Source organism: Hevea brasiliensis, chromosome 5, assembly GCF_030052815.1.
Source record: "Hevea brasiliensis isolate MT/VB/25A 57/8 chromosome 5, ASM3005281v1, whole genome shotgun sequence".
In the NCBI taxonomy this organism is placed as follows: Eukaryota; Viridiplantae; Streptophyta; class Magnoliopsida; order Malpighiales; family Euphorbiaceae; genus Hevea; species Hevea brasiliensis.
In genome coordinates this window covers 80,119,082-80,132,801 of record NC_079497.1, presented here as the reverse complement: position 1 = coordinate 80,132,801, position 13,720 = coordinate 80,119,082, and the positions used below count along the sequence as shown (strand labels likewise).

At 32.0% G+C, this 13,720-nt stretch overlaps 2 protein-coding genes across 2 annotated transcripts; both read left to right on the top strand.

Annotated features, from left to right (window-relative positions):
- The first annotated feature begins 4,964 nt into the window (after positions 1 to 4,964).
- Positions 4,965 to 6,653, top strand: LOC131180116 (uncharacterized). The gene is made up of 2 exons (XM_058147734.1): positions 4,965 to 5,639; positions 5,685 to 6,653. Exons 1-2 carry the CDS (start codon positions 4,965 to 4,967, stop codon positions 6,651 to 6,653), a joined length of 1,644 nt encoding a protein of 547 aa, XP_058003717.1.
- Positions 6,654 to 9,019: 2,366 nt separating this feature from the next.
- LOC131180115 (uncharacterized) lies at positions 9,020 to 10,755 on the top strand. The gene is made up of 5 exons (XM_058147733.1): positions 9,020 to 9,228; positions 9,346 to 9,472; positions 9,560 to 9,694; positions 10,146 to 10,253; positions 10,345 to 10,755. Exons 1-5 carry the CDS (start codon positions 9,020 to 9,022, stop codon positions 10,753 to 10,755), a joined length of 990 nt encoding a protein of 329 aa, XP_058003716.1.
- Positions 10,756 to 13,720: the final 2,965 nt, after the last annotated feature.

Here is a 13,720-nt window from a genome sequence, read left to right as displayed (position 1 = left end):
ACCAAACTGTGAGTTTTGTTTGAGAATTGTAGTTGTAAGGCCACCGAATTTTTGTGTCGTGTGAGATAATTTGTGAGTGATTTGTGAGGGTAGAAAAATTAGTAGTTATAAAATTATTTTTTATTGATAGAAGATTTGTTATTGGAGTAAGCTTACATTAAAACACTTTAAATTTAGTGTTTCTTTAATTCACTACAAGAAAAGTTAAAAATAACTACGAAAATTACCGACTACAGAATTTCGTGGGTAATTTACCGACTAATTACCGACGCTTTACCGACGAAATGAGAAATAAAATTTAAATTAATTTTTACCGATGACATTACCGACTAATTACCAACTAAAACTTTACCGACGATGTAATTTCGTAGGTAAAAGTGGTGCCTCACATTAGCGGCAAAATTAGCGACCAAATAATAAAAATAACGACCAAATATTTCGTCGGTAATTACCAACGAAATACTTTTCGTAGGTAATAGCAAGAAAAAAATAGAAAATAAAATTTTAAAAACAATACCTACGAAAAATTTTTCATCGGTAATTACCAACGAAAAGTTTTTCGTAGGTAATATTAAAAAAAAATAGAGAAGAAAATTTCTAAAAAGCTAAAAAATTTTACCTACGAAGTTTTTTTGTCTGTAATTACCAACGAAATTTTTTTCGTAGGTAATATTAAGGAGAAAATAGAGAAGAAAAAATCTAAAAAGCTTGAAAAAATTTTAGCGACGAATTTTTTTCGTTGGTAATTACCAACGAAACAGTTTTCATAGGTAATATTAAGGAGAAAATAGAAAATAAATTTTTTTTAAAAAATACCTACGAAAAAGATGTCGTCGGTAATTACCAACGAAAAGTTTTTCGTAGGTAATATTAAGACAAAATAGAGAAGAAATTTTCTAAAAAGCTAAAAAATTTACCTACGAATTTTTTTTGTCGGTAATTACCACCGAAATTTTTTTCGTAGGTAATATTAAGGAGAAAATAGAGAAGAAAAAATCTAAAAAGCTTGAAAAAATTTTAGCGACGAATTTTTTTCGTCGGTAATTACCAACGAAACGGTTTTCATAGGTAATATTAAGGAGAAAATAGAAAATAATTTTTTTTCTAAAAATACCTACGAAAAACTTGTCATCGGTAATTACCAACGAAAAGTTTTTCGTAGGTAATATTAAGACAAAATAGAGAAGAAAATTTCTTAAAAACTAAAAAAAATACCTACGAAAAATTTTTCGTCGGTAATTACCAACGAAAAGCTTTTCGTAGGTAATTTACTACAAGAAAATAAAAAAATTGCTACAAAAATTACCGGCAAATAAATTTCGTTGGTAATTACCGACTAATTACCGACTATTTACCGACAAAAAAGAAAAGTCAAAAGAATTAAAATGTAAACTAATTACTACCGACGCAATTACCAACAAATTACCGATGGAAACTTTATCGATGACTAAATTTGTAGGTAAATGTAGAGCTAAATTAATGCAGCAAAATTAGCGACCAAAAAATAAATATACCGACGATAAATTTCGTTGGTGATTACCGACTAAAAGCTGTTTCGTAGCTAACTTTAAGGAGGAAACAAAAAAAATAAAATTTTAACATGACAAAAAACTTACCTACCAAAATGAGTAGTTGGTAATTACCGACTATACTGTATTTCGTAGCTAAATTTAAAATGGAAATAAAAAAATTAAAATTTTAAAATAAAAACATTACCTACAAAGTATTAGTTGTTGGTAATTACCAACTAAAAAATAGTTCGTAGGTAAATTTAAAGAAGAAAAAAAAATTAACATGGCAAAACAATTACCTACTAAATTGAGTAGTTGGTAATTACCGACTACAACCTATTTCGTAGCTAAATTTAAAAATGAAATAAAAAAATAAAATTTTAAAATAAAAAAATTACCTACAAAGTTTGAGTCGTTGGTAATTACCGACTAAAAGTCATTTCGTAGGTAACAGAGGAAATAAGAAAAATAATTTTTTAACATGGCTAAACAATTACAAAACTACGTAGTTTTGAAGTCTTAGAACACAACCTTTGAAGTCTTAGAACACAACCGACTTTCATTTGTTAGCCCTAGCCACCTCCAACGTTGGTTTCGCAACGAAGGGGATTTCTAGAACCGGAAGGCCATCTCATTTTCTTCTCTATTCCTTTGTTTCTAGGTACAAAACAGCTCTTCCTCACCTAAATAAAAAATCTATTCTTTCCCCCTAAGTTGTAGATCTGTGGTTTTTTTTCTTTTGAGATTTAGCTTTTTAATGGCGATTTTTTATTTCTGATCGTTTATTGTATTTCTAGATAGATTCAGCTTTTCAGGTGCAGTTGACAGTTGTTTTTGAACTTTTTTTTTTTGTGGGTAATTCGCTGCTTAGATTTAATTATCAGAGCTTCTTGTGGATTTGAGGTATTTTGGTTTTAAAATTTATTGATTGGCTTGTTTTTAGTATTGATTGTGCTTTTTTTTTCCTTCCCCCTTTTTAATCTATCGTTTATATTATATTAATTGGGAAATCCTTTTTCAATTTTTGCATATTAATTAGGTTAAGTTTTAGATTGGCATTTGCATGTGCATTTTAGTTTCTGGTTTTCCACTTTCATTGATAATCTATTTATGCACGTTGCAGGTAGTGATTTATGCGCATTATTGGTAGTTTTTCATTTTTTTTTTAACTTCTCTGCGTATGTTAATTGTTTAGGTTGTGCTATTTTTTTTCTGGATAGTTCAATGCACTTCTTGCTCTAACAAAAGCCGTATTAGCTTTAAATTTAAAGCACAGCTACTGACAATTTTATTGCATTCAAAATAAGGAAAGCTGCTAAAGTATCATGATCTCACCTTTGTTTGTTGGATGTCTTTGTGGATTTTATATGGAGTAGTGATTTATTGAAGCACACACTGAATTATAATTTGTGATGATTACATTCTTTTAGTTGCTTCAATTATTTTGGAGTAAATTTGGTTTACATTCAATTTAGGTGCATGGGTTAGTATTTGTGTACTGTGATAGATTCTTCCCTTCTCATGGATCTATGAACATTGCATGTAATGATCTGTGGATGGTTTTATTGTTCTCCCTGAAACTCAGTGATTCTGATTAACTGCAAAAATATTAATGAGTCTTGAAAGCTTGATTGCGCACTTGTTGGGTATTATTCTAGGATTCAGAGTGATTTTATATCATTTTCCATTTGGTTGTATGATTACTCATGTGGATGGATTAAGTTGATCAATGCAGTAAATGCTAATTTATGGTGAACATGTTTTCTCTCATTGGTTTATATACTGTGTAGTGCATTTGATTTATAAATTGTTTCATGTAGGTTAGAATATAATTTTGTAACGACTACACCAATTTATCCCATAAATCGGTAAATTTTATATAAAATGAGTGTGGTTGGATTTGATTTTGGCAATGAGAGTACGCAGTCGACAGTCCTCTCTTCGACCGCTTCTCTTCGGCCATTTCTCTTCGGATGTGAACTTCACCTCATTCCTATTTAGCGTTTCTTCGATTGCTTCTTCTTTGGTTTCATTAATCTCAACACAGAATCATTCTCAGTAGATCTAACTCATTCTTAGCAAATTTGGCAGAATCGTTCTCAGCAGAACCGTTATTGGCAGATTTGACTCGTTCTCCAGCAGCTCATTCGCTGTAGACTTATTTTCTGCAAACTAAGGTGAGTTTATCTTGCTGCAGACCTATTTTTTTAATTACTATGCATTCAATTTTCTTTAACTTATTTTCAGGTTTGGTGAATGCCTATTAGCTACTACTACTACCGTAATTTGATTTATACTCACTAAACAAACTTCTAATGTGGCTTATGTTGACAGCTTTTTATTAAGTTACTAACCTTAACAGAGTCAAAAGGTTGGTTGCTGGCCCAATATAATTAACAATCTCCTTTTTTAATCTGCTCTGATAATAATTGACAGTTTTTTAGCAGGTCATTTACTCTTATGTTACTCAAATCTGAATCAAGTTTAACATGAAAACTCTTAGAATTATGTGTTGTTATTTCCATCAAAAGATTAATCGGTAGCCAGGCCCGTATTATCAAGAGGTTTTGAACTGCATATTACCAAGAGGTTGAATTAACTTTTTGAATTCCATAAATCTTATAAATGTTAACACGAATAAAAAACAGTAAATCCTCTGCCTTTCTATACCCACATGGAGCCTGACCTAATAGTATTGTCTTATTTATTCGTGTATATGAAAGTACAAATGCATGTGATTAATAAGAGTCCAGTTGCGTAATTCCATGTTCGTTTACAACCTTCTTATAGGTGCAGATAGAATTGAACATAAACTACAAATTAAAGCAATATATTAGCTATATAAATTTAAAAAAAAAGATTTTTTTTTATTTATATCAATAGAAAAACTGAATTAATATAATTTATTATATTTATAAGTGAATAATCCATGATTAAGTGTTTAGCTCAATTGTTTGAACTTTCATATCAGTGGGCTGGAAGCCGAAGGGAAAACTTGAACCCAGGAAAGAAAACAGACAACGAAGTATCTTGATTCAAGAAAGGGTCTCTTTTTTTCAAGCATCCACAGATTACATTCAATTACATTCAACCATTACATGATGAAATTGGTTTTGTTGGTATTGGCAATTACTTACCGTGAATTTTTATATATGTACACATTTCCAATTTTAATTATTATATTTATATAATAATTAATTTTTAATTTAGTAATAAATGGACAAATTACTTAATGTTTTTCTTTTCTTTTTTTTTGTCAATTACTTATTGTGAAATTCTCCTAATGTTTCTTTTAAGAGTGTCACATTTAAGAATACTTGAGATGTTTCCTTTCATGTTATGTGTTCTTTCTTTTATAGTTTGAGCATGGCATGAATTTGTTGCTTTGATTGCATGGAATAAATTTAAAATAAATGTTTGCATTATAACTTGTTTAAATATTTTTTTTAGAACATGGATACCTCCAGGAGTTGGATGTATGCTAGGAAGCTTCCAAATGGACTATTGAATCCAGAGTTTCTTAGTGGGTTGGAAGCATTTATCAATTTTGCTTGCAGTAAGCCAGAATTTATGGACGGGAGTAAAATAAGATGTCCGTGTGCAAAGTGCATAAATCGAAAGTACCTACTTGCGGATGATGTCAAATTTCATCTTGTTAGTAAGGGGTTTAGACCTAACTATCTAAAATGGACTGCACATGGTGAATCGTTGTGTTCTTCAACGTATGCCATTGAGGTCAATGTTCCAAGGCAAGAACATTTCCATGGTGACACTAACCCATACCGTAATATGGTGTTTGATGTTGCTGGTCCCCATTTTCAAAATGCTATGGCGGATGTTCCTTCACTAGATAATGAAGTTGATAATATGGAAGAACTGCCAAATCCAGAATCGAAAAAATTTTATGATATGCTAAAAGCAACTGAAGAGGAATTGTGGCCTAGTTGTGAGAGGCATTCACAATTATCTGCCGTAGCTCGAATGTTGCATATTAAGTCAGAAAATCACTTGTCCGAGAAATGCTATGACCAGATTGTGAATTTTGTGAGGGAAGTTTTACCAGATGAAAATAAGTTTGTTGATAGTTTTTACAAGACGAAGAAGCTTATACGGGGATTGGGTCTACCTGTGGAAAAAATTGACTGTTGCAAGCTTGGTTGCATGATATATTAGGGAAATGATAATATTTTAACTGAATGCAAATTTTGTGGGCTGCCAAGATACAAGCCTCGAAGGGGATCAAGTAAGACAAATGTAGCATGGAAGAGGATGTATTATTTTCCTTTGACACCAAGGCTTCAGAGACTCTATGCTTCTGAGGCAACAGCTGCAAAAATGCGGTGGCATGCTGAGCATGACATGGAAAATGATGTCATGTGTCATCCGTCTGATTCTGAGGCATGGAAACACTTTAATCGCACCCACCCAATGTTTTCAGCTGAAATTCGGAATGTCAGGCTGGGATTGTGTACTGATGGATTTCAACCATTTGGACAATCAGGACAGCAATACTCGTGTTGGCCAGTAATAATTACCCCATATAACTTACCACCCGGTATGTGTATGAAGGAGCCATATTTATTTTTATCGATAATAGTATCTGGGCCACAGAATCCCAAGCATCGATTAGATGTCTATTTGCAACCATTAATTGTTGAATTAACTCAATTATGGCATGTGGGGGTGCAAACATATGATGCATCTAAAAAGCAAAATTTCCAAATGTATGCTGCTCTTATGTGGACAATTAGTGATTTCCCTTCTTATTCAATGTTGTCCGGGTGGAGCACTGCTGGGAGATTAGCATGTCCATATTGTGTGGATTATTCAGATGCATTTTCATTGAGTCACGGGGGGAAAATTAGTTGGTTTGATAGTCACCGTAAGTTTCTTCCACAAAACCATCCATTTAGACGAAACAGAGTAAATTTCCTTAAAGGAAAAGCATGCACAAATGAGTCTCCTCCAATTCTAAGCAGTGAAGACACTTTTTTGCAGATAGAGGATTTAGGACTTAGGAGGGTAACGGATAGTGATGGTGAAGCCATCAATGCTACCATAGCCAGAAACACTATTGGCGAAAAAGGAGCATATTTTGGGATTTACCATATTGGTCTTCCAATCTCATTCGACATAACTTAGATGTCATGCACATCAAGAAAAATATCTTTGAGAATACTTTTAACACAGTGATGAATATTGAAGGGAAAACAAAGGATAATGCAAAAGCAAGAGAAGATATGACACATTTATGTCGTAGAAAAGAGTTAGAGAAGGATGTGCGAACAGGTAAATACCCTAAGGCTTGCTATACTCTTGATAAACAGCAAAAGCAGAAATTATGTGAATGGGTGAAAAGACTTAAGTTTCCAGACGGCTATGTGTCCAACATGGGAAGGTGTGTTAACATGCAGAAGTACAAGCTTTTTGGTATGAAGAGCCACGATTGTCATGTGTTTATGCAGAGATTATTACCAATTGCATTTCGTGAGTTCCTTCCAAATATAGTTTGGCAAGCATTGACTGAGTTGAGCTTGTTTTTCAAAAATCTTACTGCTACAAATATTAAGGTGCAAGATATGGAACGTCTGGAAGCAGAAATTCCTATTATTATTTGCAAGTTAGAGCGTATATTTCCTCCTGCATTCTTTGACTCAATGGAACATATTCCCATTCATCTGCCGTATGAGGCAAAAATTGCAGGACCAGTACAATATCGATGGATGTATCCTTTTGAGAGGTAATAGAGAATCGTTTTTTTTCTTTTTATGTTATAAAATTCATCATAAACTTTCCCTAACTCATTTGAATATGGTGTTTTATATTCTCAGATTTTTGGGACACCTGAAGAAAAATGTAAAGAACAAAGCAAAAGTAGAAGGTTCAATATGTAATGCATACTTAGTTGAAGAGGCATCCAATTTTTGTGCGCATTATTTTGAGTCTCATGTCATAACGCGAGATCGACAAGTTCCCCGTAATGATGATGGTGGGGACAATGATGAAATAGAAGAAAATTTATCAATATTCAAGTATCCTGGTCGACCATATGGCAGAGCTAAAACAAGATGGTTAGGAGATGATGAATATAAGGCTGCCCATATATATGTCCTTCTAAATTGCCCTAAAATTGACATATATTTGAAGTAAGTTTATAAAAAACCTAGCATATAAGTTAAATATCTTGAAAGTCATTTGTGAATTTGCCTTTTCCACTGATAATCACCCAATATATTTATGTGTAGGATGTTCCTGCATCGAATCGCAATGCACGTCACATAATATCAGTGATGCAGAAGTTAATGAATTAATAGAACAAAGATTTTCAGATTGGTTCAAATCTCATGTAAGTCTAGATTTATATAAACCATTCAATCGTTTAAATATAATTAGTAACATTATTTATGACAACAAGGTTTTAAATTCTCTTCAACTTATCAGGCAAGGAGTGCAAACATTGACAATAAATTCATTCAGGATTTAGCAGAGGGACCATTGAAAAGTGTGATATCATATCCTGTGTATTTCATAAATGGATATAGATTTCACACAGTCAATCATGGCGTCAATCGATCCACGATGAATAGTGGAGTTTGCATTAGGGGATCAACATATGGTGACACCACTAATGATTATTACAGTCTCTTGAAAGAGGTAATTCAACTAGAGTACCCTGCATTACCAATAAAGAGAGTTGTTCTCTTCAAGTGTGAATGGTTTGATATAACTCCAAATGTGGGTATTAAGGTCCACAAACACTACAACTTGGTGGACATCAATCACAGAAAAAAGATTGAATAAATATGAACCATTCATACTTGCTTCACAAGCAGAACAAGGGGCTTACATCCCTTATCCGAGTTTGAGACGAGACAAGGCTGACTGGTATGCAGTGTGTAAAGTGAAGCCTAGGGCCATGGTCGTCATGCCTCAAATAAATGTAACAGAGCCAATAGTTGACCAAGCATTCCAAAATGAGGCAGTACAAGTGTTGCAAATTGATACAGAAGTTGCAGATGAACAGATTGGACCCTTAGATGATCTAAGTGGTGAACCACTAGAGCTTGCATCTGTTGAAGAAGAGGAACAAACAGACGAAGAAGTTTTATTTTCATCATCAGAAAGTGAAGAAGAAGATGAAGATGAAATTCACGTAAATGACGATGATAGTGATAGTGAATAAATTCTATTGTAATATATATATAAATTATTGATGTAGTTAATATTTGTCATACTATTTTGGCAATGCATTTTGATTAACTAATTTGTATATTGTAGCATTCTTAATTATGTTATTATTTTATTTCCTATGAACAGTGAATTTGTATAAAGGAGATGCATATAATAGTTGTGAAGGCCAATATGGCAATGCTTTTTTATTGCAGGTTGTGTTGTTGAAATTTGAGGAAATTCAAATTTCAGGGGACACTTACCTGATTTTCGATGGAAAAGAGTTTTTTTTTTCTTTCAAATTAACATTTCTTCTCATGTTTATGCATTATACAGATATGGCGCGAGGTAGACATACTATTGTTGTTTCCCAAACACCATTTACTAGTGAGGAAGGTGAGCCTTTGACACCTCATTCACAACAGTCAGTCCAAGCTGACACACATGTGGTTGGCCAAGAGGATACACCTATAGATGGCCAAGAGACTTTACCTGATAGTTCACAAGGTTCTCATCCTGAACCAGAATTGGAGATTGATTCAGTAGGGTGAATCCGCCTTAGAGTTCGAGAAGGAAACAAGTGAGTTAAATAACTAAATTCTACTTGGTTTATAAAATAAATTGATACATGTGTTAACTTCCTATACCTTATTTTCATGTCTAGGTTTTCTGTCGGATCTGCAGCAGCTCGAGTGATCATGAACTCCTTCAAGCAGCGGATACACCCTGCAGGTGTCATGTGGAAGACTGTTCCAAAAGAAACCAAGGACTTTTACTGGGAGGAATTCAAGGTAACATCTATTTAAGTTTTTTTTTTATTATTTTCCATATTTTGAAATATAGAAATCATTAAATATTTGTATTATTTTATATCGTAGAAAAAATATTACTGGACTACTGCTGAGGAACTAGGGGTAAAGGTTTGTTGGCAAGCAAAGGCTGCTGAAAGGTACAAGGACATGATATCTTATTTCAAGGCAAAGAGAAAAAAGCCCCAATATGTTAGTGAAGAAGTATGGGCTCGATTTGAGCAGCATTGGGAGGACCCTTCTGTCATTCGATGATCTGAGACTAATTCGAGAAACCGTCGTGGTGCTGTAGATGGCCTAGGGCCATCCACCCACACAGGTGGATCTATATCATTTCAAGAATGGTCAGATAGAATGGTGAGCTTTTCATAATTAGATATTATATATTTAATTTTCATCTAAATTTAAATTTATTTTCCTATATACATATTTAGTTCATTAATTATTATATAATAAGCAAATATGATTATTGTTGATGGAATTGTCATTCAATAATTATTTGGATTGTTCTGAGATTGAGTTATTATATATTTGTTGATTTCTGACAGGACAAAATGTCAAAAATATAGGGGAAACTCTGTCCATTTTTTTTCAAAATAAATTGTTTAGATTTAGTATAGTTTATTTCTGATAACTATTTATTTATATGTCACAGGAGAAAGATTTGGGTCGAAGGCCCAACTGGTATGAGTTGTTTGTTCAAACTCATACTCGCAATCATGACAAAGAAAAATTTGTGGATGAAAAGTCGAGGCAAATAAATGTAGGTGCTTAATTATTTATTTCAAATAAATTAATTTTTCTATTATATCATATCATAAATTAATACAAATTTTTCTATTTTTTACATACAGGAAGCGATAGTGGCTAGAAGGGAAGAGCTCCAACAAACTACATCTGACACCATCGATGAGAATCAAATTTATTTGGATGTTGTTGAGGCTAGCCAGAAGAGACGGATGGTGTATGGGCTTGGATCACAATCATCTGTCATTTACCATTCACATCGAGCATCTTCTTCTAGGGGGTCCTCATCACATGATCCTCAATCTACTGTTTTACAACAAGAAGTAGAACATTTGAAGAAGCAACTTGAAGAAGAGAGGCAACAAAGGCAAGCAGAGAAACAAGCTATTACAGAGCAATTTGAGACACGTTTGGAAGACATGAGAAAAACAATGATGGAGGAGATGATGAGATTAGTCAGAGGCTTACCATTACCTCTACCTCCAACTTCACCTCCACCTCCACCAGATCAGGATTGATGGTTTTGTATCTTAACTTTAACATGTATGGAGTATTATTATTAATATTATTATTGGATTTTATTATTATTATTATTATTATTATTATTATTATTATTATTATTATTATTATTATTATTTGCATTTGTTATGCATTATTTATTTTTAAGCCATTAATAATTAAAATTTTTTAAGCCATTAATAATTAAAATTTAATGCGCAAAATTAGTTTTAAAAAATTTTACCGACGAAACAATGTGGTAGTTAAAAATTATCAAAATTATTAAAAAAAAATTACCTACGAAAACTATTTGGTAGGCAAATATTTTTAAAAAAATATTAAAAACTTACCAACGAAATAAAGTAGTAGGTAAATATTTTTAAAAAATATTAAAAAATTTACCTATGAAATAAAATGGTAGGTAAAATTTTTTAAAAATTATTACCGACCAAAAAATTGGTTGGTAATTCTTAGATTTCTAAATTCATTTTACCTACCATATTTCTTTTGTCGGTAATTGGGGACAAAAACTTTCGTCTGTAAAATAGTTGGTAATTCATTTTTAAGCCTACAACCTCCACGAAATTACCTACGAAAAAATCTCAATTTCGCTACAAAATTTTTGTCGGCATAATTACCTACGAACGCCTTTTCGTCGGTAAAATTAGCTACGAATTATATTTCGTCGGTAAAAATCACCTACGCATAAATTTGTGGACGAAAAAAATTTCGTCGATAATTCGTTGGTAATCTTAATTACCTACGAAATAGAAGTAAATGTAGTCGGTAATTTTTGTCGCTATTTTTTTAATTTCTTGTAGTGATTTGTGTGGATGAATTTTACAATAAGCATACTGTTTAAATCGAAAATAGCATGGGAAGGGTAAGAAATCTTGTTCAAAACATATTTCTTTAGAACATTTCTAGCAATTTTTTGACTAGGATAACAAAATCTTCTAGATTAAGTTATCGCAAATCATAAGATGTCCAAATATTCGGCCTCTAATAAAAATCAGACACAAAATATTTTGTGAAAAAATCTCTAAGACTCTTCTTAGGGAGGGAAGACAATATATAGGGTTTGAGTAGTAGCTCTTATTAGACAAAGAGAGAATATGAATGAAGAGAATTCCTTCCAATTTGTCTTAATCATATTGTTTTCCTTACATCTCATTTTTCCGTATGTACATATGTGTGTGGGTTTACTTCTAGTAATTATCAAATTAACGCTTTATGATTGTTCATTGCAAGTTAATCCCTTTTATGGATTAAAATCTCATATCAATCCCTATAACTCTTAAAACTTTAAATTAAGTTCATACTTTATTTTTAGGACTTAAAGTAATCCTTATAAATTATGGTTCTTCTTTAAGTCTCCAAAGTTATTTTTCTTACAAGACTATTGGATGAAAAAATCCAAATGTCTGCACAAATTCACATTTATAGCCAAACATTTTATTGTGGACAATAAAGTCGAACCTTTTCCATTATGTGCAATTTTAGCCAAATGACTAAATTAAATTTTGAAAATTTAATGATAAATTATAATATAGTCTTTAAGGTTTTATTTTATTAATAAAATAGTTCATTGATTTAAATTTTACATTTTAAAAGTAAATATATTTTACATTTATTATATATAAGAAAGGCCTATTGGCTATAAAAATCCAAACCATTATTTTAGTTGCTCATTTTATGCAAACTTTTAAAATTTGGATAATTTAATAATAATTTTCAAATTTGAAGAAATTTTATTCAAATTCCACAAGCTAATTTGGGTATTTTGACTTTTTTTTTTTTATTTATTTGATTCATCTCTTTCTCACGCACTAAATAAAAATTCTAGAATAGTAAAATGTGTATACCCATCAAGAAAAGGAAGAAGTCTAATAAATCAAATATATTTTTTTGAGCTAATATATTAAATACTTAAAATTAACAAAAAGTAAAAAAGGGTTAAAAGAAAGAAAGAGAGAAACAGAGGAGGAAACCAAACTAGCTATCTCTGGGACTTCACTCCAACAACCATAACCATGGGTGATGATGTATCTAATGAGCTTTTCATCTTCTTTAAGCGACTAAAGGCCTCTCTTAACCTTCTATTGATTGCAGAGAGAATGGTAACCCATGTTATAATTTATGAAGTTAATGATCTCTTATTAAATTCCTCTCTCTCTCTCTCTCTGAATTAATGACAGGATCTGCATTCCTTCATTTATGTATAATTTTAAAAGAGCTTTAAAGAAATAATAGAAGACTTGAGTTAATTAACAACTAGCTAATTAACAACTAGCTAAGTCCTTTAAATGATGCACAAAAATAAATAAGATAACGAAATAAATAAACAATTAACCACGCATGAGACTTTCTATTGAATGTAGGTAGCTATGTATATCAAAATTACAGCCAAATCCTACCTAAAACCTAGTTCTAGAAGAATTATAGGTCTATGCCCATGCCAGGTTTTGTGCACAGCAAATTATAAAGCCCAGCAAGCAAAGCAGAGCGCAGATTTTCCTTGTACGTACAAATCATTTTCCCATTTTCTTATTTTTTTTCTCTGGATTCATAGTATTTATACATGAACTTTTTTTTTTATGAATACATACATGAACTTCTTGAAGTGCAAGTAAATAGTATTTTAAATTTTGCCCTCGCAGATGCTAACATAAGTTGCATTAAACAGGAGTGAAGGCCTTGAAATTTTGACCCATGTTATGATTTATGAAGCTAATGGTCTCTCTCTCTCTCTCTCTCTCTCTCTCTCTCTCTCTCTCTCTCTCTCTCTCTCGTTTCTTTTGGTCTTTTTCTATTAGTCTTGAAACGACAAAGCTAGAGAGAAAGAGAGAAAGAAAGTGTGTTCTCTTTTGTTTCTTTTGGTCTTTTTCTATTAGTCTTGAAACGACAAAGCTAGAGAGAGAGAAAGAAAGAGAGTGTGTGAGGGAGAGAGAGAGAGAGGGCTACAGAGAGATGAATCAAGTAAAA

Excerpts from the sequence above, each read along its gene's own strand:
- LOC131180116 (XM_058147734.1), top strand. The coding sequence starts at position 4,965 with ATGGATACCTCCAGGAGTTGGATGTATGCTAGGAAGCTTCCAAATGGA. Across the intron at positions 5,640-5,684 it reads TACGGGGATTGGGTCTACCT|GGAAATGATAATATTTTAAC; the intron begins GTGGAAAAAATT and ends ATGATATATTAG.
- LOC131180115 (XM_058147733.1), top strand. The coding sequence starts at position 9,020 with ATGGCGCGAGGTAGACATACTATTGTTGTTTCCCAAACACCATTTACT. Across the intron at positions 9,229-9,345 it reads TTGGAGATTGATTCAGTAGG|GTTTTCTGTCGGATCTGCAG; the intron begins GTGAATCCGCCT and ends TTTCATGTCTAG. Across the intron at positions 9,473-9,559 it reads TTTACTGGGAGGAATTCAAG|AAAAAATATTACTGGACTAC; the intron begins GTAACATCTATT and ends TTTATATCGTAG.